Raw genomic sequence first — 26,128 nt, forward strand, 5'->3', positions numbered from 1 at the left:
AAAAATAACTGGATAACCTCAAGGGTATAGAATTGGTCAGTCTGTCTGCCCCCCCAGTCTCTCTGTCTGCCTCCTTGTGTGATATAATTGGCATGCCCTGAGGTACCGTTTGTCCTTTTCCATACAGGCTATTTTAAACTAACTGAAGGGGTGATGCTGCTTAACATGTTATTTTATGATAGTGGAATGACCTTACTATTCATCTTGTAGCAGCTGGCTCCCTCTGGGTGCACGTACTGGGGAGGACTGGAGCAGCACAGGGAGAAAGGGGGGGAGAGAGAAAGCATGAGTGAGTGAGTGGGAGGCGTCTCTGAGGTGGAATATGTAAAAAGTCTAAACAACAAGTCCTCAAAGCTCGAGGACAGACGGGAGCTAGTATAAATGTGCTGCTGTTCGCGCGGGGGTAATAGGGGCCAAAAAACACCCTCCCCCTCTCTGGATGTAAGCGCGCCACTGGCCATGGCCACTCTGGAGGGCTGTCATTGTCAGGGCGCCGGGGGGCAAAACACTAACAACAGCATCCTGTACAACATACTGAAGAACGACAGCCTCACGACCACCGAGGAACCAACATCACAACCACAACACAGACAGCAGCACCAAGTGCTCAAGGTCTCCTCCTGCTCCTCTTCTTCGAGGTTCGAGCTTAGGCAGCAACAGGCTTGCTCTTGCGCTTCCTCGCTGCGACGGGGGTCTCTCCGGTCCCCCCAGGTGACCTGCAAAGCCGCATCGGCGGTCCTCATGAAGACTCTGCGATTTGTAAAGAACGTGCCGTGTTTCCGCGAGCTTCCCGAGGATGACCAGCTGCTGCTTGTTCGGAACGGCTGGGTGCCGCTGCTTGTGCTGGGCCTCGCGCAGGACCGGGTGGACTTCGAGACCACGGAGACCGCGGAACCTAGCATGTTGCAGCGGATCCTGACCGGTGGCTGTGTCAGCCAAGGCAGCTTAATGGACAGACAGGTTGAGCCGGAGCAGAGCGCGGGAACACCCGGGGTCTCTCTCGCGGATATCCAGGGCATCAAAGCGTTCCTGAAAAAGTGTTGGGGTTTAGACATCAGTACCAAGGAATATGCCTACCTCAAAGGAGCCGTGCTCTTCAACTCAGGTGGGCTGGGTGCTTTAATAACGCAGGTTATTTACTCACTAGTCATTGTCTCGTTGTGTCCTTGATTGAGTTCATGTAATGGTATAGCCTACATACCCTATATGCAATTTAATACATTACTCTGTCTCTAGTTCTGAAAGTTTGGAAAGCAGTTACATATTTATATTTTATACAGAAAACAAACAAAGCTTATTTAATATGTGGGTAATTTCGAGCATAATGGACAATTGTGTCGTTCCACCAATTAAGCCAATTGAGTAGAGTACCTTAATCAAGATTCTGCCATAAAGCGCACATATTCACCTTAAAAAATACGCGTTTTTCCATCTCATGAGCAAAAACAAGGTTGCCCAACAGTATCGAAGACTTCATCTTAAATCAGTCATAAATATCCCTGTGACAGGGGGAATGGAAGCCTGTTGTGTGCAACAGGGAGGGGCAATCGAATGCAAGCTTCACAAAACAAACAGTATGAAATCTAATTTTATTTGTCACATACACGTGGTTAGCAGATGTTAATGCGAGTGTAGCAAAATGATTGTGCCTCTAGTTCCGACAGTGCAGTAATATCGAACAAGTAATCTAACAATTCCACAACTACCTAATACACACACATCTAAAGGGGTGAATGAGAATATGTACATATATGGATGAGTGATGGCCGAGCGGCATAGGCAAGGTGCAATAGGTGATATAAAATACAGTATACACATGTGATATGAGTAATGTAAGATATGTAAACAATATTAAAGTGGAATTATTTAAAGTGGCATTGTTTAAAGTGACTAGTGTTTAATTTATTAAAGTGGCCAGTGATTGGGTCTCAATGTAGGCAGCAGCTTCTCTGAGTTAGTGATTGCTGTTTAACAGTCTGATAGCCTTGAGATAGATGTTTTTCAGTCTCTCGGTCCCAACTTTGATGCACCTGTACTGACATCGCCTTCTGGATGATAAGCGGGGTGAACAGGCAGTGGCTCGCGTGGTTGTGGTCCTTGATGATTTTTTTGGCCTTCCTGTGACATCGGGTGCTGTAGATGTCATGGAGGGCAGGTAGTTTGCCCCCGGTGATGCGTTGTGCAGACCGCACGACCCTCTGGAGAGCTTTACGGTTGAGGGCGGAGCAGTTGCCATACCAGGCGGTGATACAGCCCGACAGGATGCGCTCGATTGTGCATCTGTAGAAGTTTGCCAGGGTTTTGGGTGTCAAGCCACATTTCTTCAGCCTTCTTCAACATACTGTCTGTGTGGGTGGACCATTTCAGTAGGTCTGTGATGTGTACGCCGAGGAACTTAAAACTTTACACTTCCTACACTGCTATCCCGTCAATAGGGGGTGCTGCCTCTGCTGTTTCCTGAAGTCCACGATCATCTCCTTTGTTTTGTTGACGTTGAGTGAGAGGTTATTTTCCTGACACCACACCGCGAGTGCCCTCATCTCCTCCCTGTAGGCTGTCTCGTCATTGTTGGTAATCAAGCCCACTACTGTTGTGTCGTCTGCAAACTTGATGATTGAGTTGGAGGCGTGCGTGGCCATACAATCGTGGGTGAACAGGGAGTACAGGAGGGGGCTGAGCACACACCATTGTGGGGCCCCAGTGTTGAAGGTCAGCAAAGTGGAGATGTTGTTTCCTACCTTCACCACCTGGGGGCGGCCCGTCAGAAAGTCCAGGACCCAATTGCTCAGGGCAGGGTTGAGACCCAGGGCCTCCTGCTAGGTGATGAGCTTGGAAGGTACTATGGTGTTGAATGCTGAGCTGTAGTCAATGAACAGCATTCTTACATAGGTATTCCTTTTGTCCAGATGGGATAGGACAGTGTGCAGTGTGATGGTGATTGCATCGTCTGTGGACCTGTTGGGGGGGTATGCAAACTGTAGTGGGTCTAGTGTGGCCGGTAAGATGCAGTTCTTGATGACAGAAGTGAGTGCTACGGGCGGTAGTCATTTACTTCAGTTATCTTTGCCTTCTTGGGTACGGGAACAATGGTGGCAATCTTGAAGCATGTGGGGACAGCAGACTGGGATAGGGAGAGATTGAATATGTCCGTAAACACACCAGCCGCTGGTCTGCACATGCTCTGAAGACGCGGCTTGGGATGCCGTCTGGGCCAGCAGCCTTGCGAGGGTTAACACGTTTAAATGTTTTACTCACCTCGGCCATGGTCCTTGTTAGTGGGCCGCCACAGTGGCACTGTATTATCCTCAAAGAAGGTGTTTAGTTTGTCTGGAAACGGGATGTCGGTGTCCGTGACGTGGCTGGTTTTCTTTTTGTAGTCAGTGATTTCCTGTAGATCCTGCCACATAAGTCTCGTGTCTGAGCCGTTGAATTGCGACTCCACTTTGTCCCTGTACCGGTATGTACGCACTAGTCATTGTCTCGTTGTGTCCTTGATTGAGTTCATGTAATGGTATAGCCTACATACCCTATATGCAATTTAATACATTACTTAATACATTACTAATACATTACTCTGTCTCTGTCTCTAGTTTGAAAAGCAGTTACATATTTATATTTTATACAGAAAACAAACAAAGCTTATTTTAAGATTCTGCCATAAAGAGCACATATTCACCTTAAAAAATACACTTTTTTCCATCTCAAGAGCAAAAACAAGGTTGGACCAGTCCCTGTACTGGTATTTAGTTTGTTTGATTGCCTTGCGGAGGGTTTGATTGCCTTGCGGACGGTATCTATGGGTAACACGGTTGAAGTTGTATGCATGACCCACTTAGTTTTCCATGACAAAACACAATAAAATGTCCATAAACAGTATAAATTATCTTCAGAAATGACTTTGTCAAACTAACAAAATAACTAGGGCTTTACAATGATGGTTTAAAGTTGGAGAAATGTTGGGGTTAAGTGGTTTAAAATCTTCCTGGATGTCAGAGAGGATGCACAGGGGGACATGTCAAAATGCAGAATTCTGCCACTTGATTACATGAGAAACAGATGTATTTGATGTTCCATGTGGCACTTCATTTAATATAACAGTCTTTTAAAGTTCTATATTTGTGTAACCTTTCTACTTTAATAATCAAAGGCCGTCAATATTTTTTAAAAATATTTTTTAATTTTACCTTTATTTAACCAGGCAAGTCAATTAAGAACAAATTCTTATTTTCAATGACGGCCTAGGAACAGTGGGTTAACTGCCTGTTCAGGGGCAGAACAACAGATTTGTACCTTGTCAGCTCGGGGATTCAAACTTGCAACCTTTCGGTTACTTGTCCAACACTCTAATCACTAGGCTACACTGCCGTATATATACAGTATATTTATAATCCAGTTAAACCAAACATGCACTGATTGTACAAAACATTAGGAACCAATTTTGCCCTCAGAACAGCTTCAATTCATCCAATGCTTCCCAGAGTTGTGTCAAGTTGGCTGGATGTCCTTTGGGTGGTGGACCAATCTTAATACACACAGGAAACTGTTGAGTTTGAAAAACCCAGCAGCTTTGCAGTTCTTGACACACTCAAACTGGCGCGCCTTGCACCTACTACCATACCCGTTCGAAGGCACTTCAATAGTTTGTCAAAAAATATTTGTCATGGGTCCCCAGATCCCCAAAAGTTCTACCGCTGCACATCCTGACCGGTTGCATCACCGCCTTAAAAGTATTTCAGTGCCTTTGAACAATCCATGTCTCAATTGTCTCAGGGTTTGAAAATCATTCTTTAACCTGTCTCCTCCTCTTCATCTACACTGATTGAAGTGTATTTAACAAGTGACATCAATAAGGATTCACCTGGTTATTCTATGTCATGGAAAGAGCAGGTGTTCTTAATGTTTTAAACATTAAACACAGTGTACAGTCACCATATTATCCTATTTATTCCCTTCATCTACTTCTAAGGAAGCAGTTTGTGGTATTGTTTTAGCAATTGGTATTGTTTTAAGAAATTTGCATCCTTCAATATCTGGAGACTTCAGAAACCTTGCCAGAGGGCGTTGTGAGATATTTGTGGATGATTTGGGAGGTAGTCTACAATCAAGACCTTCTCATTTTTCAACAGATGAGACACCTGGTTACCATGATGACTCGGGTTCCCTGAATTTCAAACCAAACAGTTCATGTACTTGTCCAAAGTTTCTATATGATAATTGATTTATTCTCCTCCACTACTATCCCCCACCCCCTCCACCTCTCCCCAGATCTCCCTGGTCTGTGCTACCTCAACTACATCCAGTCACTGCGGAGCGAGGCTCACCAGGCTCTCAACGAGTATGTGAAGCTGATCCACCGGGACGACGCCACGCGCTTTGCCAAGCTGCTCATCGCCCTGGCCATGCTGAGGGCCATCAGCCCCCTGGTGGTGGCACAGCTCTTCTTCAAGCCCATCATTGGAACCGTCAATATGGAGGACGTCCTGCTGGAGATGTTCTATGGGAAGTAGGCTTTCTATGGTCCTGTCCAGAAACAACCCCTAGATATAGCCCCCAAGTCCTTCTCTTAGTCCTTACTCCCTAGGCAATTTCACCTATTTCCTACCCACTAGAAACGTGACCTTGCCCTAGACTCTCCACCCCCATTTCCCCACTTCCGCTAGCCCCTAGCTCCTATTGGATAGTAATAAGCAAAAAAAACATGCCCAATACAGGAACAATATGATATCTTCACCTTGCCCTCCAGTTGGCTATAAAGGGACAATATGATAGCTCCATCTTGCCCTACGGTTGGCTATAAAGGAACAATATGATAGCTCCATCTTGCCCTACGGTTGGCTATAAAGGAACAATATGATAGCTCCATCTTGCCCTACGGTTGGCTATAAAGGAACAATATGATAGCTCCATCTTGCCCTCCGGTTGGCTATAAAGGAACAAGATGATAGCTCCATCTTGCCCTCCGGTTGGCTATAAAGGAACAATATGATAGCTCCATCTTGCCCTCCGGTTGGCTATACAGGAACAATATGATAGCTCCATCTTACCCTCTGGTTGGCTGGACAGGAACAATATATGATAGCTCCATCTTGCCCTCCGGTTGGTTGTACAGGAACAAGATGATAGCTCCATCTTGCCCTCCGGTTGGCTATAAAGGAACAAGATGATAGCTCCATCTTGCCCTCCGGTTGGCTATAAAGGAACAAGATGATAGCTCCATCTTGCCCTCCGGTTGGCTATAAAGGAACAAGATGATAGCTCCATCTTGCCCTCCGGTTGGCTATAAAGGAACAAGATGATAGCTCCATCTTGCCCTCCGGTTGGCTATAAAGGAACAAGATGATAGCTCCATCTTGCCCTCCGGTTGGCTATAAAGGAACAAGATGATAGCTCCATCTTGCCCTCCGGTTGGCTATAAAGGAACAAGATGATAGCTCCATCTTGCCCTCCGGTTGGCTATAAAGGAACAAGATGATAGCTCCATCTTGCCCTCCGGTTGGCTATAAAGGAACAAGATGATAGCTCCATCTTGCCCTCCAGTTGGCTATAAAGGAACAAGATGATAGCTCCATCTTGCCCTCCGGTTGGCTATAAAGGAACAAGATGATAGCTCCATCTTGCCCTCCGGTTGGCTATAAAGGAACAAGATGATAGCTCCATCTTGCCCTCCGGTTGGCTATAAAGGAACAAGATGATAGCTCCATCTTGCCCTCCGGTTGGCTATACAGGAACAAGATGATAGCTCCATCTTGCCCTCCGGTTGGCTATAAAGGAACAAGATGATAGCTCCATCTTGCCCTCCGGTTGGCTATAAATGTTTTTTTTTGCTATATTACATCTATCAAATCCTCTCAGATCAATATCTGTGGGGTTTATTCTGGACTGGCCCTTTCCATCGAACGGACAGAATAACACATCTGTAGTTCTAGTAGAACTAACTAACTGTTAACCAACCGTTTGATCTGAATGGACCATTGAACAGAAGGACAGACAGAGGAAGAGATGTGTGTGTTTTGTTAAAGATGTTTTGGACACTGGTTGATTAAGAACAGTGGGGGTAAAGGGGGTGTTGGGGGCAGGCTGATGATCAGCCTGTAACTTTCTTTTTATATAAAACTATTTTTCTATCATAAAAGTATTCTCTGAATTGCTTTGCCGTGCTTGTGTCAGGTGAGTGGTGCTCAAACTGTCTCTATGGTGATCAGAACGGCATAGGATGATGTTGCCCCTGGACACTGATCTAAGGTCAGAGTGGAGTTTTACCCCCTAACGATTAAGGTTAAGGGTAAAATGTTCCTAGATCTGTGCCTAAGGGCAACATCTACCCAGACAGATCAGAAAACCCAATGTTCCTTTTCAGTAACTATGGTGGATTATGTGTTCTGAATAAAGTTTGATGTCTGTTCACAGTTCGCTGCTCCCACATGCGATCTTTAATTCAACACGGGTCTGAATTGGGAGCAGCAAACATGGAGCGGACATGACCTTTTTTCCACAGTTGTCCTTCTCTGTTCAGGTTGGAACATTCTCTTTTCATCGGAGTGTGGGATCTGAGCCCTAGGAAGCTAGCTGGTACTAAGCAGTGAAGAATGGCCTTCTTCAAATCTGATTGGTAGAAATCCCAGTATAGCTCCGGGCTTGGTTATATAAATCCTCTACCACTCACTGTTGTCCTGGATTCACATCTCACCATATTGATACTCTACTCATACTCTGGTTTCGACTCAATAGACTTTTCCTGTGTCTCTGTCTGAGGCAATAGGTGATTGTTGCTGTGCAATTGCATTAATTTATCATGCAAGCACACAGTTTAGAGTGTAATTGTATCCATTGTAGGATTATCATGAGGCTGGTAAGAGAAACAGCAATGGACCTGTTATGACCACAAGAGGGCACTGTTTAAACATCACACTGGTAGTGTCATGCACTCATGCGGACACAGACACACACATGCGCGCACACACATAAAAACCCAGCTTCAGGGCAGTCACAGGTGTGCAGAAGAAAATCTTGAGGAAATGACCTGCAGAGTTGGATGGTGTTTCGCTTCTCTCCAAATCTCACCATCAACGGGCAGGATGTTCCCGGAACAAATGGGAATATCTGCAGGAGGGATTCAGGGGGTGGGGAGAGCTGCTCAACACCTCAAAGACACAAAACTTGTAGGGTTTTTTTAGGGCTCGATGCAATCCGGATTCTAGAGAAAGCAATCTTCCTGCCCAGTTGCTATACTGTAGGACTGTTTGGGTGTGTGTGACAGATGAGGAGCAGGCAAGCGTGGAGACACAAGGTGGTCAGGCGCTCTGAGCGGTCAGAACAGCACACCAACGTACTGGGGATGAGTGTGTGCGAGGGGAGGTAGTAGGAGTAGTATTAGGCTAAGAAGACGACAACAGATGCCATGGAGCCGGCGGCAGGAGGAGTGTGAGCTGTTACCGGGACAATGAGGGAATCCAGAACCTGTGGGTGGACCACAAGCCCCCAACCCTGCCCCCCATCAGTCCTTACCCCTTCACTCTGGTGTAGACCTGAAATAATTGGATAGGCGTAAGCATGACTTTTTCCTTTGATAGGCCAGATATATAACCACACCATTTTCCCCACACCAAAGGTCTCTCCCCGGTTTTACCTTTGTTTAACTAGGCAAGTCAGTTAAGAGCAAATTCTTATTTTCAATGACGGCCTATAAACAGTAGGTTAACTGCCTTGTTCAGGAGCAGAACAGATTTTTACCTTGTCAGCTCGGGATTCGAACTCACAACCTTTCGGTTACTAGTCCAACACTCTAACCACTAGGCTACCTGCTGTCCCTCTATCCTCTTCATGGGGCCCATTTTCTTTCCAATTAAGACCCTAATTGATAAAGATAAGTCTATTAATCGTGTATGTAGTAATAAAAGGCCAGCTGTCAGAAGACACACCAGCTATATCACTGATGCCTGCCACCGTGGTGTGTGTGTGTGTGTGTGTGTGTGTGTGTGTGTGTGTGTGTGTGTGTGTGTGTGTGTGTGTGTGTGTGTGTGTGTGTGTGTGTGAGAGCGAGCGAGAGAGAACATGTGTGTATTCATGCCAGCCTGCCACACTCACTGGCCATATTACTGCGCATGACTGTGTGCACGTGTGTGTGGATCCTATTTGTCTCATTGCACCAATTGCTAATTCAACATTAACCAGCAGATGGCAGTGTTTAATCATCTCTTCATTTCGCCTGCCTTCAGTAGCTACTACTTAGAGCAGAACTATTGAATTCTGGTCCTGGATGGCCGGAACTCTGTCTTTTGGACCATGGAAGACTGTTTAAAATGAACAGAACATAAATGAATCGAGAGGAGATCCACATTTTTAATATGCAGTGAGAACGTAAGGGCAACTGATAAGAATGGATTGTGTTTTTATAAAGACATTTCCTTCCAAGTGAATATCGTGTTTATATATTTATATAAATATCTATATCATATATAGAATATGTATCTATTTGCTATGCATACTCAGAAATTACACCTTCAAATATAATTTTAAAAGTATTTTAAAGCACAAACACACTTTTTCTTTCCTTAAACATGACCTGGATAAGCATGGATTAAAAACAGACTTCTCAGCATGGGAAAATATTTCAAGAACTCAACCAAAACATTGAAAATGTATTTTTTTAAATCTAAAAATGTTTCATGAGGTACTCAAAATCCATACTGTTATCTTAAAAGGTCCAATGCAGCTGTTTTTATCTCAATATCAAATCATTTCTGGGTAACAATTAAGTGCCTTTCTGTGACTGTTTACAATTAAAATGGTCCAAAAAATTAATTAGTGTCTAAATATCAATTTATCAAGCAAGAATTTAGCTAAGACTGTGAGTGGTTTGAGTGGGAAGGGGAAAACTGAATATTTGCTGTTATTGGCAGAGGCTTGGTACTCTTTCTTATTGTTCTAATTTACTGCATGGTGTTACCATGAAAGATCAAAACTCCCTCCCTCCAAAACAGGCTGAACAAACAGCTCCTACAGGGCCTAATTTTCATAATTTTACAGTATTATTCCAACCTCAGTGTAGAAACATATAAAACAAGTAAATCACTTTTTTGACTGCACTCGGCCTTTAACAAACCAGGAACCACATATCTAAGTGGTGTACAAAACCAGCCTAGCACACACACAAACACACACACACACCTCCCCCTTAATGTCAGATGAAATGTAAATAAGTAATGACTATCCAAGCAAACTCTTTTTGTTATAAAAATATACTTATTTTTAAAATAATCAACACATTTATTTTTAAGGTGAGGGATTTCACTATCACACTAAAACAGCGAGGCTGTTTGTTTTATAGAAAATATGAAGCTTTAGAGAGAGCTCCGACTGACTGGAGAGGACTAGGACCCCTCTCGAAATCCTCCCCTTCCTCTGGTCCACAGGAAGTTACATCAACATCACCAGTAGCTCTTCCTTCTTTTTGCATATTCTATGATTTTTTTTAAAGATTGTTTTAAAAACTAGATATACACCTTATACAGGTCAACAACAAGATGCTGCTCCTTGGAGTAAAATGTTGCAATGTCCAGGCAATTCCCCCAAAGTGTGTAAAAAAAGATCTTAAACTACATAAAGTCAAGATAGAAAACACAACAGCGCAGATACATGACATACTGGCTTTCTTCATAAGCATATTGTAATTAAATAAAAATAAATAAAAAACAGAAAAAAATAGAAATATATAAATCTGTGTGACGAGTTAAAGCAAAGTTAAAGTAAAGAAGGCAACAAACATGATTGAATAAAAAGAGAAAAACACACAGGAAGACACTTATGCTACAAATAAACTGAAAATATATGTACAAGACCCTGTTTTCCTTTTGTGTGTGTGTCTGTGTGTGTGTGTGTGTGTACGCGCGCATGCACAAGTGCCATTGCGTGGGTTCTTTTATTTTTTATTCACAGTTCATTTTGATCAAACTCTGATGTCTTTTGATCAAACAGTTTGTTGTTGTCAGTTTGAATCTTTAATCCTCGGGTTAAGAACTTCTCATCTGCATACATGAGGACCACGTTCCAAACCAAACCTGCCCCGACTTTGTCTTGCCTGTTCACAAGGGTCCACTCCTAACCAAACTCATCACAATCTCTCAGATGTAGCCAATCAGTACTGGCTCATAGAAGCGTGACACCAAACCGATCCAAGTCAAACCAGACCAAACCGCGTTTCTCTGCTAGTGTCGTAAGGTTCTACCCTGCCCCGCTCCCCCTGGTCACCAGATGACGCTGGAGATGCTGGTCTCCCTGGGCAACAGAGGCAGCATGGCGTGGTTAGTGTGGTCCTCCTCCACACTGTGCTCGCGGCTCTTCCCCGCTGGCGGCCTCTGTCCATTCAGCATCGTCAGCGGGATGTTGCAGTAGGTGTGCTGGTTGCCTAGTGATGACAGCGGCGGCAGCGTGCCCCCTGGCGGCAGGTCGTACTCGTAGCTGCGGTAGTAGTGTTTCTGCCGCATAGTGGTGTGGTAGGAGTTGTGGAAGGACGAGCGGAGTTCCGGGTGTGCCGTGGCCATGGCGGTGGAGGTGGCAGCTGCCATAGAGATGGCGGAGACGGCCTGGAGCTCGCCGAAGGGGCCCTGCTCGCTGACGTCCATCGCTGGCTCATGGCTCAGCATGGGTTCGGTGCGGCAGAAGGGCATCTCATACTGCAGTTGCTTCCAGAACTTGGAGCTGAGCTTGTTGCTCTTGGGGCCACGCCACTTGATGACAGTGAGGGTCTTGATGGTGTGTTTGAGGGCCTCCATCTCTTGGTAGTTCATGATGCCACGCAGCTCGGCACACTCGATCAGAATCACCTTGATCTCCCCGGTGACCAACATGTTGCGGAGGCGTGTCTCCAGCTCAAAGATGCTCCAACCCCGCCGCACCACATAGTTGGGCGTCATGACGATGATGAGGCACTTGGATTGGTCCACACAGCGTGCCACGTCCTCGATGTAGGCTGGATAGAGGGAGAGAGACAGAGGGATGAAGGGAGAGGGAGAACCCAAAGCACTAAGCATACAATCAATCTCCTTGGAAAAGGAGATTGATTGTTCTATACACTTAGATTATTCTATTCTGTACGCTTAGATTATTCTATACACTAACATATTTTCTATAACATGTTTTGTACAGCGCCTTGCAAAATTATTCACCCTCTTTGGCGTTTTTCCTATTTTGTTGCATTACAACTTGTAATCTGAATTTTTATTTGGATTTAATGTACATACACAAAATAGTCCATATTGACCTGAAGGAGCTGCAAAGCTCCATAGCAGAGATTGGAGTATCTGCCCATAGGACCACCAAGCCATACACTCCATAGAGCTGGGCTTTACGGAAGAGTGTCCAGAAAAAAATAAGCAAACATTTTTGGTGTTCGCCAAAAGGCAATGTGGGAGACTCCCCAAACATATGAAAGAAATCTGGTCAGATGAGACTAAAATTGAGCTTTTTGGCCATCAAGAAAAACGCTGTCTGGTGCAAACCCAACACCTCTCATCACCCCGAGAACACCATCCCCATGTTTTTCCATCGGCAGGGATTGGGAAACTGGTCAGAATTGAAGGAATGATGGATTGCACTAAATACAGGGAAATTCTTGAGGGAAACCTGTTTCAGTCTTCCAGAGGTTTGAGACTGGGACGGAGGTACACCTTCCAGAAGGACAATTCCCCTAAGCATACTGCTAAAGCAACACTTGGGTGGTTTAAGGGGAAACATTTAAATGTCTTGGAATGGCCTAATCAAAGCCTAGACCTCAATCAAATTGAGAATCTGTGGTATGACTTAAAGATTGCTGTACACAAGTGGAACCCATCCCAGTATTGCCTTGAAGAATGGACAAAATCCCAGTGGCTAGATGTGCTAAGCTTATAGAGACATACCCTAAGAGACTTGCAGCTGTAATTGCTGCAAAAGGTGGCTCTACAAAGTATTGACTTTGGGGGGGGGGTGAATAGTTATGCACTCTCAAGTTTTTTGTTTGTTTGTATTTCTTGTTTCTTTCACAATAAAACATATTTTGCATCTTCAAAGAGGTAGGCATGCTGTGTAAATCAAATGATACAAACATCCCAAAAACTATTTTAATTCCAGGTTGTAAGGCAACGAAATGGGGAAATTACTTTCACAAGCTACTGTACACAGTAATATATTTGTTGTAACATGATGTGGAAATGAGACATCTAGCACACCACTTCACAGTACAATGGATGGACAACTACAAGACATAAAACACAAAACAGACAGCAGTCAGACAACAGTTTAGCGTTTAAACATACAATTACTATAACACAGGAGGCTGCTGAGAGGAGAACGGCTCATAATAATGGCCGGAACGTCGCAAATACAATGGCATCAAACACATGGAAACTATGTGTTTCATGTATTTGATATCATTCCACTTATTCCGCTCCAGTCATTACCACGAGCCCGTTCTCCCCAATGAAGGTACCTCCAACCTGTCTACTACAACTGGTCTTAGTCAACACTATCTACATCACTTCTAATCTCTCTCTCCCTCTCTGAGGTTTTTGGATCTGTGTGTCTGTGTGCAATGGCATGTGTGTTTGTGTACGTGAGTGTGTGTGCCTGTGTTTGTGTGCTAGAGTGTGTGTGTTCTGACTTAAAAGCTATGCTCCTGCTGTGTAAACGCTTACAAAATGCCCACCCTAAGCTTCTTTTCCTGTCCAGAGAGGAAGTGCATCACAGTTCGCTGACACAAGAGGGAGACTGAGGACATGTACCTCTAAGAAGTCTTGTGTCATCCTGGTAAAGCTCATTGGCCAGACCTAAACATAAAACATGTCAACATTGAGACTCAGATCACAGGAGAACACAAACAGCAAAGAGGACTTGCGTAACACTGGCATATGAACTACAATTTATTATTTTGCTCTCTTTCTCTCGCTCACACAGTTTTTTAGCAACTTGTTGTACAACTCTGACTAGGGACTAGTTTCTCCGTTCAGCTGTCTCTCTCTCATGCAGCAGTGCAGTAACTACAGTAACAGCCTCTAAACATGTCTATGATGTCCCATTCTGTCTGAAGCTGCCTACCATACCGCCGGAGCAGTAGTCTCACTGGATGTGTTCACTCTCGCTCTATTCCACATGAAACCCAGCTAGATGTAGTAATATATACTGAACATCCTGAGTGTTTAAACATACAATTATGTACTGAACATCCTGACCCAGCTAGATGTAGTAATATATACTGAACATCCTGACCCAGCTAGATGTAGTAATATATACTGAACATCCTGACCCAGCTAGATGTAGTAATATATACTAAACATCCTGACCCAGCTAGATGTAGTAATATATACTAAACATCCTGACCCAGCTAGATGTAGTAATATATACTGAACATCCTGACCCAGCTAGATGTAGTAATATATACTGAACATCCTGACCCAGCTAGATGTAGTAATATATACTGAACATCCTGACCCAGCTAGATGTAGTAATATATACTGAACATCCTGACCCAGCTAGATGTAGTAATATATACTGAACATCCTGACCCAGCTAGATGTAGTAATATATACTGAACATCCTGACCCAGCTAGATGTAGTGATATATACTGAACATCCTGACCCAGCTAGATGTAGTGATATATACTGAACATCCTGACCCAGCTAGATGTAGTAATATATACTGAACATCTTGACCCAGCTAGATGTAGTAATATATACTGAACATCCTGACCCAGCTAGATGTAGTAATATATACTGAACATCCTGACCCAGCTAGATGTAGTAATATAGATGAACATCCTGACCCAGCTAGATGTAGTAATATATACTGAACATCTTGACCCAGCTAGATGTAGTAATATATACTGAACATCTTGACCCAGCTAGATGTAGTAATATATACAGAACATCTGGACCCAGCTAGACAGAGCTGTGGTAATAGATTTCTCTCTATATTTTTTACCTTTATTTCACTAGGCAAGTCAGTTAAGAAAAAAAAAAATCTTATTTACAATGACGGCCTACCCAAACCCTTAACGAAGCTGGGCCAATTGTGCGCCGCCCTACGGGACTCCCAATCACGGCCGGTTGTGATACAGCCTGGAATCGAACCAGGGTCTGTAGTCTGTAGACCGCTGCGCCACCCGGGAGTCAATACTGATACTGAACTTCCTGACCCAGCTAGATGTAGAGCTGTGATGATAGATACTGAACATCAAGACCCAGCTAGACGTAGAGCCGTGGTAATGAACAACCTGGACCATATACATAGACGGACTACTAGACAGATTGGCACATGCATCAGAATATGTTCACAAAATATATTCATGAATGTATTAATGGGTTAAATGGGAACTAGAGAGGACGCTGCTGGGGATAACATGTACTCTATGATATCTGCCCGACAGCATGTATACTGAGCTAGCTGTATCTCATGTCCACTGTTATATAGTCCCCTTGCTGAGGGCACAGTCAGTGTGGCATAGGCTACACAGTAGAATGCATTTTGGACTAGAAAGGTGAGAGAGAATGTTGCATCTCGGTTAAAGGGAGTGGGTTATTAAAGGAAAACTCCACCCAAAAACTATATTTTTTGTATTTGTTTCCATAGTCCATTGTTGACATGGTCCCAAAATGTTTTGCTTGTCAGCACTCAAGTTTAAGATATGCAACTTTCAAAATACAAAAATCAATCATTTATGTTTGGGAGCCTCCTTTTGCCATTGAAATGCTCAGTCTGATCATGTGGGCGTGTTGATACAAATGCCGATATATTTACATACACAGTCCTGATTAGTGGATAGGATTGTCTAGACCCTAGAGCCTACCCCGCTTACCCCGTCAAAGTAGGAGGATACATATGCAAATAAAAGATTGTCCATTGGTCAGAATAATCTAATCGGATTGTGATGTCATGCTGTGGGCCAAAATCTCCTTCCCATCTGAACAGGCCTTTTTTCTCTCAAAAAGCTTGTACATTAAAAGGGCATGATCATAAGTTTCACAATTTCCGAGTTATTTCAACCTCAGTGTGGAAATATAATTTTAAAAACAGAAAAATCACTTTTTTTTTTACTGCACTACCCGTTTAATAGATCTTGAAAGGAACATGGCAGTGTATAGGAGTGTATCAGGAATAAGAAGGTTCAGATGGTTACAACCAATCATAAGCATGCATTCAATGATCATGCACTGAACAAGTGCATGCATGCCTGTTTAAACAAATGCACAGTATGCATATAACACTTGCTGTTGTATACAGTCATACACTCGGGCTCCCGAGTGGCGCAGCGGTCTAAGGCACTGCATCTCAGTGCTAGAGATGTCACTACAGACCCTGGTTTGATTCCAGGCTGTATCACAACCAGTCGTGATTGGGAGTCTCATGAGGTGGTGCACAATTGGTCCAGTGATGTTAGGGTTTGGCTGGGGTAGGTTGTCATTGTAAATAAGAATTTGTTTTAAACTGACTTGCCTAGTTAAATAAAGGATAAATATAAAATTCCACAACACGGGATACAACAATATGCATGGGTAAGCAATATATTATATATTTGAAGCAATATACAGCACATGTAACAACTATATAAGTGAAACAGGTGAAAATACTAAAGGTTGTTCTATTGATGATATGGATATATTATTTAGAGTTTCTTTGTTGCACAAACTACACATATACACAAAATATTATGAACACCTGATCTTTTCATGACATAGTGACTGATGACAGAGGCAGACGATATAGTGACAGAGTAAAGAACAATCACAATAACAACAACAACAACAATAACTGTACAAGCCACAACAAAATTAGTGAACGTACTATCACATAACCACACACAGCATCCCTTACCCTACCCCCTCATCCCCCACCCAACCCCTTTCCCCCTCATCCCCTCCACCCAACCCCTTTCCCCCTCATCCCCCCACCCACCCCTTTCCCCCTCATCCCCCTCACCCTTCCCCCTCCCTCACTCCCGTCAAACTTCCCCCTCCCTCACTCCCGTCAAACCCCCCTCCCCCACTCCCGTCAACCCCCCCCCCTCACTCCCGTCAACCTCCCCCTCACTCAATCCCGTCAACCTCCCCTCCCGTCAACCTCCCCCTCCCTCACTCTTGCCAACCTCCCCTCCCTCACTCCCGTCAAACTTCCCCTCCCTCACTCCCGTCAAACTTCCCCTCCCTCACTCCCGTCAAACTTCCCCCTCCCTCACTCCCGTCAAACTTCCCCTCCCTCACTCCCGTCAAACTTCCCCCTCCCTCACTCCCGTCAAACTTCCCCCTCCCTCACCGTCAACCTCCCCCACTCCCTCACCGTCAACCTCCCCCACTCCCTTCAACCCCCTCCCTCACTCCCGTCAACCTCCCCCTCCCTCACTCCCGTCAACCTCCCCTCCCCCACCTCCCGTCAACCTCCCCCTCCCCCACCTCCCGTACTCCCGTCAACCCCCCTCCCGTCAACCCCCTCCCTCCCCCCCTCCCTCCCTCACTCCCGTCAACCTCCCCTCCCCCCACCTCCCGTACTCCCGTCAACATCCCCTACTCCCCGTCAACATCCCCTACTCCCGTCAACCCCCCACTCCAGTCAACCCCCTCCCTCACTCCCGTCAACCTCCCCTCCCTCACTCCCTCACTCCCGTCAACCTCCCCCTCCCCGACCTCCCGTCAACCTCCCCCTCCCCCACCTCCCGTACTCCCCCACTCCCGTCAACCCCCCCCTCACTCCCATCAACATCCCCCACTCCCTCAACATCCCCCACTCAACATCCCCCACTCCCGACAACATCCCCCACTCCCGTCAACATCCCCCACTCCCGTCAACATCCCCCACTCCCGTCAACATCCCCCTCCCTCACTCCCCTCGTCATCACTTACTTCCTGTTGGGATGAGGTCTCTGTCTGGGATGAACAGTTTGTACCCGTAGTGTTTCTCCAAGACGTCAGGGAGGATCTCCAGGGCAAAGCGCTCCTCCTCCTTGGTCTCCTGACTCCACTGGTCAGGGTCTACTTTAGTGTAGGACAGGTATGCATCATAGTCCTTATTATCTGCCAGAAACACAGAAAGACAGACAGAACACAGAAGGTCTGGTGAAGCATTGCACACTCAGGGATATGAATGTAGGCATGAACAGACAAAAAAATGACTCTTTATTATGTGAAAGTGAAAGAAAGAGAATTATATTGCCAGACATAACGATAGAGCTGAGAGCTGCAGTAGAAAGCCAGACTGATAGATCAACAACACTAGAGGAAGCAGTAGAAAGCCAGACTGATAGATCAACAAGAAACTAGAGGAAGCAGTAGAAAGCCAGACTGATGGATCAACAACACTAGAGGAAGCAGTAGAAAGCCAGACTGATAGATCAACAAGAAACTAGAGGAAGCAGGAGAAAGCCAGACTGATGGATCAACAACACTAGAGGAAGCAGTAGAAAGCCAGACTGATAGATCAACGACACTAGAGGAAGCAGTAGAAAGCCAGTCTGATGGATCAACGACACTAGAGGAAGCAGTAGAAATCCAGACTGATGGATCAACAAGAAACTAGAGGAAGCAGTAGAAAGCCAGACTGATAGATCAACAACACTAGAGGAAGCAGTAGAAAGCCAGACTGATGGATCAACAAGAAACTAGAGGAAGCAGGAGAAAGCCAGACTGATGGATCAACAAGAAACTAGAGGAAGCAGTATAAAGCCAGACTGATGGATCAACAAGAAACTAGAGGAAGCAGTAGAAAGCCAGACTGATGGATCAACAAGAAACTAGAGGAAGCAGTATAAAGCCAGACTGATGGATCAACAAGAAACTAGAGGAAGCAGTATAAAGCCAGACTGATGGATCAACAAGAAACTAGAGGAAGCAGTATAAAGCCTGACTGATGGATCAACAACACTAGAGGAAGCAAAGGTGTCAAAAACAGAAAACCAAGTTCCTCTCAGAAGCTACAGGCTATCAGGACAACCGCTCCGATTTTGTCTCATGCGCACACACACGAACACACCTCTCCCCAGAAGATAAACTCATTAGTGCACAGTGGTTTTCCGACCCTAAAGGCTCTCCTATAATCCTGCAGGAAGGGAAAACAGGAAACTTCCTTGATCTGTAAACCTGGCACAGCATTCCCGCTAGCTGCTCAAAGGCTTCCCTTATTTCACACAGGTAGGACGCAGAGCACGGAGAAGGAGAGGAGTAGGAAGAGGAGATGGGGATCAGAGTCTGTAAGGGGTTCATTGAAGGCACTTGAATGATTAAAAAATATATATACATATATGAGAGAGAGAGAGAGAGAGAGAGACAGACAGACAGAGACAGAGTACACCGGATAAGGCAGGAGAAATACTCCAGATATAACAGACTGACACTAGGCCCCCCCGACACAAACTATTGCAGCAAAAATACTGGAGGCTGAGATAGGAGTGGTCTGGAGACGCTGTTACCCTGTCCGACGATACCCCAGGACAGGGCCAAACAGGCAGGATATAACCCCACCCACTGCCAAAGCACAGCCCCCACACCACTAGAGGGATATCTTCAACCACCAACTTACCATCCTGAGACAGGGCCGAGTATAGCCCACAAAGATCTCCGCCCCAGCACAATCCACAGCCAACCCAGAAAGGAAGATCACGTCAGTGACTCAACCCACACTAGTGACGCACCCCTCCTAGGGGCGGTATGGAAGAGCACCAGTAAACCAGTGACTCAGCCCCTGTAATAGGGTTAGAGGCAGAGAATCCCAGTGGAGAGAGGGGAACCGGCCAGGCAGAGACAGCAAGGGCGGTTCTTTGCTCCAGTAATGACTTGGACTCAGATGATGCCTTGTTGCCTCACCAACAAGCCCAAACTAGGACGGAACTAACTCTGGGAGGAGAAACTAAAAAAGTCTCCAACTTCAGTTTGTTGGTAGACTTTTTCGTTTGATTTGGGTAGGGAGGGAGTTGGCTTAGTCCCAGCCTCCCCGTCCCAAAGCAGACAGCAGTTCTCTGCTGGTCCACAGGAGAGGGTGGACATCATACCATGACATATTGAGACTGATCTCCCTCTTAATGGAGAACAAATTGAAAATCTGCCTCCCCTCTTTCCCATGTATCCCTAGTGACCTACAAACACACACACAGGAATGCAAGTGCACACACACACCTCACTCACTGGGTTATTACTGGAGACAATGGGCTGGCTGTCAGTGAGGAGTTTGTGTGTGTTCATGTATGTGACGTGTGTGTGTGTGTGTGTGTGTGTCTGTGTGTGTGTGTGTGTGTACCTGGGAGACTGTTACGGCTGCAGGCTCTGACCGGTAATGGCTTTCATAGAAACAACCTTCAAAGCACACATGCAGACTAGTTGATAAAGTATATATGTGTGAGTGAGTGAGTGAGTGTGAGAGTGAGAGAGGTGTGGTTTAGCCTGAGGCCAAACCACACGACCAACAACACTGCAAACTTTATGGACACAAAGCCTTCACTATCTCATCCTGGAATATCCAAGGCCTGAGGTCATCTGCCTTTGGCATAAAGATTAGGAACCTGGACTTTATCAAACTCTTTAACATCATCCTTAGCTCTGGCATCTTCCCCAATATTTGGAACCAAGGACTGATCACCCCAATCAAATCAAATTTATTTATATAGCCCTTCGTACATCAGCTGATATCTCAAAGTGCTGTACAGAAACCCAGCCTAAAACCCCAAACAGCAAGCAATGCAGGTGTAGAAGCACCAATCCACAAAAGTGGAGACAAATTTGACCCCAGTAACTACCGTGGGATATGCGTCAACAGCAACCTTGGGAAAATCCTCTGCATTATCATTAACTGCAGACTCAGATTTTCTCAGTGAAAACAATGTACTGAGCAAATGTCAAATTGGCTTTTTACCAAATTATCGTAAGACAGACCATGTATTCACTCTGTACACCCTAATTGACAAACAAACCAATACAAAGGCAAAGTCTCGTCATGATTTGTTGATTTCAAAAAAGCCTTCAACTCAATTTGGCATGAGGGTCTGGTCTACAAATTGATGGAAAGTGGTGTTGGGAGAAAAACATACGACATTATAAAATCCATGTACACAAACAACAAGTGTGCAGTTAAAATAGGCAAAAAACACATTTCCTCCAACAAGGCCATGGGGTGAGACAGGGATGCAAAAGCCCCACTCTCTTCAACATATATATCAACAAATTGTTGAGGGTACTACAAAAGTCTGTAGCACCCGGTCTCACCATACTAGAATCTGAAGTCAAATGTCTGTTTGCTGATGATCTGCTGCTTCTGTCACCAACCAAGGAGGGCCTATAGCAGCACCTAGATCTTCTGCACAGATACTGCCAGACCTGGGCCCTGACAGTAAATCTCAGTAAGATCCCAAAAAAAGGTCCAGTCGCCAGGACCACAAATACAAATTCCATCTATACACCGTTGCCCTAGAGCACACAAAAAACTACACATATCTTGGCCTAAACATCAGCAACACAGGTAACTTCCACAAAGAATCCACAAAGGCAAGAAGGGCATTCTATGCCATCAAAAGGAACATAGAATTCAACATACCAATTAGGATTTGGCTAAAAATATTTGAATCAGTTATACAACCATAAAGGGAAATTGGTTCTAAAGGTCTGGGGTTCACTCACCAACCAAGAATTCACAAAATGGGACAAACACCAAATTGAGACTGCATGCATAATTCTGCTAAATTGTCAGTGTACAACGTAGAACACCAAATAAACGCATGCAGAGCAGAATTAGGCTGATACCTGCTAATTATCAAAATCCAGAAAAGAGCTGTTAAATTCTAAATCCAACTAAAAGAAAGTGATTCCCAAACCTTCCATAACAAAGCCATCACCTACAGAGAGATGAACCTGGAGAAGAGCCCCCTAAGGAAGCTGGTCCTGGGGCTCTGTTCACAAACAGACCCCACAGATCCCCAGGACAGAAACACAATTAGACCCAATCAAACCATGAGAAAACAAAAAGATAATTACTTGACACAATGGAAAGAGTTAAGAAAACAGAGCAAACTAGCATTATATTTGGCCCCAAACAGAGAGTACACAGCAACAGAATACCTGAACACTGACCTACCCAAACTTAAGGAAGGCTTTGACTACAGTGGCTTGCGAAATTATTCACCCCCTTGGCATTTTTCCCCATTTTGTTGCCTTACAACCTGGAACTAAAATGGATTTTTGGGAGGATTGTAATCATTTGATTTACACAACATGCCTACCAAGAGTGTTGCTTTGGCAGTATGCTTAGGGTCATTGTCCTGCTGGAAGCTCTGTCTCAGTCTCAAATCTCTGGAAGACTGAAACAGGTTTCCCCTCAAGGATTTCCCTGTATTTAGCGCCATCCATCATTTCTTCAATTCTGACCAGTTTTCCAGTCCCTGCCGATGAGAAACATCCCTGCCGCCATGATGGGTGGTCCTTCTGTAGCTCAGTTGGTAGAGCATGGCGCTTGTAACGCCAGGGTAGTGGGTTCGATCCCCGGGACCACCCATACGTAGAATGTATGCACACATGACTGTAAGTCGCTTTGGATAAAAGCCTCTGCTAAAATGGCATTTATTATGATGCTGCCACAACCATGCTTCACTGGGGGGGATGGTATTCTCAGGGTGATGAGTTGGGTTTGCGCCAGACATAGCGTTTTCCTTGATGGCCAAAAAGCTCAATTTTAGTCTCATCTGACCAGAGTACCTTCTTCCATATGTATAAGGAGTCTCCCACATGCCTTTTGGCAAACACCAAACACATTTGCTTATTTTTTTTCTGGCTACTCTTCCGTAAAGCCCAGCTCTGTGGAGTGTACGGCTTAAAGTGGTCCTATGGACAGATACTCCAACCTCCGCTGTGGAGCTTTGCAGCCCCTCCAGGGTTATCTTCGGTCTCTTTGTTGCCTCTCTGTTTAATGCCCTACTTGCCTGGTCTGTGAGTTTTGGTGGACAGCCCTCTCTTGGCAGGTTTGTTGTGGTGCCACATTCTTAATAAAAAAAAAATGTATTTAATGGTGCTCCGTGAGATGGTCAAAGTTTGATATTTTTTTATAACCCAGCCATGATCTCTACGTCTCCACAACTTTGTCCCTGACCTGTTTGGAGAGCTCCTTGGTCTTCATAGTGCTTCTTGCTTGGTGGATCCCCTTGCTTAATGGCATTGCAGACTCTAAAGTTCACCTGTCTGCAATCTAATTAATTAGGTGACTTCTAAAGGTAATTGGTGCACCAGATCTTATTTAGGGGCTTCATATCAAAGGGGTGAATACATATGCACGAACCACTTTTCCATTTTTAGTATTATTTTAATTAAACAAGTTACCTTTTCATTTCACTTCACCAATTTGGACTATTTTGTGTATGTCCATTACATGAAGTCCAAATAAAAATCCATTTAAATTACAGGGTTAGCTGCACAACTGAGCTGCACTTCCTAACCTCCTGCCCAATGTATGACCATATTAGAGACACATATTTCCCTCGGATTACAGATCCACAAAGAATTTGAAAACAAACCCAATTTTGATAAACTCCCATATCTACTGGGTGAAATACCAGTGTGCCATCACAGCAGCAAGATGTGTGACCTGTTGCCACAAGAAAAGGTCAAACAGTGAAGAACAAACACCATTGTAAATACAACCCATATTTATGCTGATTTATTTTCTCTTTTGTACATCGTTACAACAATTTGTTCATCGTTAAAACACTGTATATATACACCTATGACATTTGTAATGCCTTTATTGTTTTGGAACATCTGTGAGTGTAATGTTTACAGTTCATTTTTATTGTTGAATTCAGTTTTATATATTATCTACTTCACTTGTTTTGGCAATGTTAACATATGTTTCCCATGCCAATAAATCCCCTTGAATTGAAAGAAAGAGAAAATGAGAGAAAGAGATTGAGAGAGTGAGAGAGATAAAGAAAGAGAAAATGAGAGAGAAATTGAGAGCGATAGAGAGATAAAGAGAGAGAAAAAAGGAGAAATTGAGAGCGATAGAGAGAAACAAACAGACAACAGCCACCTATTGGCTGAGCCCTTACCTCCATCCAGGTCGTCGCTGCCGAAGTGTCTTCTGTAGAAGAGCATGAGCTCAATCTTATAACACTTATACAGAGAGATGAGGAAGAGCAGCAGCAGCAGAATGGCTCCCAAACCACCAGCCAACTCTACCGTGTACATCAGCTCTGCTGAGAGAGAGAGAGAGAGAGAGGAAGAGAAGGGGAGAGAAAGAAAGACCATGTCACTAAAACTATTGAGTCAGTCAATAATGTTTACCAACACCATCATTATTTGATGTACGTATATGTGCATGGTAGTACACAGCTGTTTGCATGTGCTGCAATAAGAAGACAGACTGCAGAGTAATAGAGTAATCCCTGGTGTCTATGCTCTGCTCTACCCTGCCCTGTTCTATCCTACTCTGCTGCACTCTACCCTGTTCTGATCTGTTATACCCTACTCATGTCTACCCTGTTCTATCCTACTCTGCTGCACTCTAACCTGTTCTGCTCTGTTATAGCCTACTCATGTCTACCCTGTTCTATCCTACTCTGCTGCACTCTAACCTGTTCTGCTCTGTTATACCCTACTCATGTCTACCCTGTTCTATCCTACTCTGCTGCACTCTAACCTGTTTTGCTCTGTTATACCCTACTCATGTCTACCCTGTTCTATCCTACTCTGCTGCACTCTACCCTGTTCTGCTCTGTTATACCCTACTCATGTCTACCCTGTTCTGTTCTATCCTACCCTGTTCTGCTCTGTTCTACCCTACTCATGTCTACCCTGTTCTGTTCTATCCTACCCTGTTCTGCTCTGTTATACCCTACTCATGTCTACCCTGTTCTATCCTACTCTGCTGCACTCTAACCTGTTCTGCTCTGTTATACCCTACTCATGTCTACCCTGTTCTATCCTACTCTGCTGCACTCTAACCTGTTCTGCTCTGTTATACCCTACTCATGTCTACCCTGTTATGTTCTATCCTACCCTGTTCTGCTCTGTTATACCCTACTCATGTCTACCCTGTTCTATCCTACTCTGCTGCGCTCTAACCTGTTCTGCTCTGTTATACCCTACTCATGTCTACCCTGTTCTGTTCTATCCTACCCTGTTCTGCTCTGTTATACCCTACTCATGTCTACCCTGTTCTGTTCTATCCTACTCTGCTGCGCTCTACCCTGTTCTGCTCTGTTATACCCTACTCATGTCTACCCTGTTCTATCCTACTCTGCTGCACTCTACCCTGTTCTGCTCTGTTATACCCTACTCATGTCTACCCTGTTCTATCCTACTCTGCTGCACTCTAACCTGTTCTGCTCTGTTATACCCTACTCATGTCTACCCTGTTCTATCCTACTCTGCTGCACTCTACCCTGTTCTGCTCTGTTATACCCTACTCATGTCTACCCTGTTCTGTTCTATCCTACCCTGTTCTGCTCTGTTCTACCCTACTCATGTCTACCCTGTTCTGTTCTATCCTACCCTGTTCTGCTCTGTTATACCCTACTCATGTCTACCCTGTTCTATCCTACTCTGCTGCACTCTAACCTGTTCTGCTCTGTTATACCCTACTCATGTCTACCCTGTTATGTTCTATCCTACCCTGTTCTGCTCTGTTATACCCTACTCATGTCTACCCTGTTATGTTCTATCCTACCCTGTTCTGCTCTGTTATACCCTACTCATGTCTACCCTGTTCTATCCTACTCTGCTGCGCTCTAACCTGTTCTGCTCTGTTATACCCTACTCATGTCTACCCTGTTCTGTTCTATCCTACCCTGTTCTGCTCTGTTATACCCTACTCATGTCTACCCTGTTCTGTTCTATCCTACTCTGCTGCGCTCTACCCTGTTCTGCTCTGTTATACCCTACTCATGTCTACCCTGTTCTGTTCTATCCTACCCTGTTCTGCTCTGTTATACCCTACTCATGTCTACCATGTTCTGTTCTATTCTACCCTGTTCTGCTCTGTTATACCCTACTCATGTCTACCCTGTTATATCCTACTCTGAGCCGTACAGCACATCCACATGGAAGAGATAGGGGGATTATGTTGACTTGAGGAAAAGAGGGAGAATGTGATGATCTAAATTTGGGTTCATTGTCTAGGTGAGCCATGACAAAG

General features: G+C 44.7%; 2 protein-coding genes across 8 annotated transcripts in view; one reads left to right on the forward strand and one right to left on the reverse strand.

Moving 5' to 3' along the window:
- The first annotated feature begins 261 nt into the window (after positions 1-261).
- On the forward strand, positions 262-7,497 carry LOC118366467 (nuclear receptor subfamily 0 group B member 1-like). The gene is made up of 2 exons (XM_035749098.2): positions 262-1,105; positions 5,266-7,497. Exons 1-2 carry the CDS (start codon positions 382-384, stop codon positions 5,505-5,507), a joined length of 966 nt encoding a protein of 321 aa, XP_035604991.1. The 5' UTR covers positions 262-381; the 3' UTR covers positions 5,508-7,497.
- A 134-nt stretch (positions 7,498-7,631) lies between these two features.
- Positions 7,632-26,128, reverse strand: part of LOC118366765 (interleukin-1 receptor accessory protein-like 1-B) — a 580,901-nt gene continuing 562,404 nt past the window's right edge. For 4 of the 7 annotated variants that reach the window (XM_052493220.1, XM_052493218.1, XM_052493219.1 and 1 more), the window contains exons 9-12: positions 24,042-24,188; positions 17,866-18,036; positions 13,758-13,802; positions 7,632-11,968 (exon numbers count right to left, since the gene is read on the reverse strand). In XM_052493220.1, the coding sequence (XP_052349180.1) occupies positions 11,244-11,968; positions 13,758-13,802; positions 17,866-18,036; positions 24,042-24,188 (1,088 nt within the window). In that variant the 3' untranslated portion in view covers positions 7,632-11,243. The remainder of the gene's footprint in view (positions 11,969-13,757; positions 13,803-17,865; positions 18,037-24,041; positions 24,189-26,128) is intronic. The other 3 variants (XM_052493222.1, XM_052493224.1, XM_052493223.1) reach the window with 3 other exon arrangements.

Source organism: Oncorhynchus keta, chromosome 34 (genome assembly GCF_023373465.1).
Source record: "Oncorhynchus keta strain PuntledgeMale-10-30-2019 chromosome 34, Oket_V2, whole genome shotgun sequence".
NCBI lineage: Eukaryota > Metazoa > Chordata > Actinopteri > Salmoniformes > Salmonidae > Oncorhynchus > Oncorhynchus keta.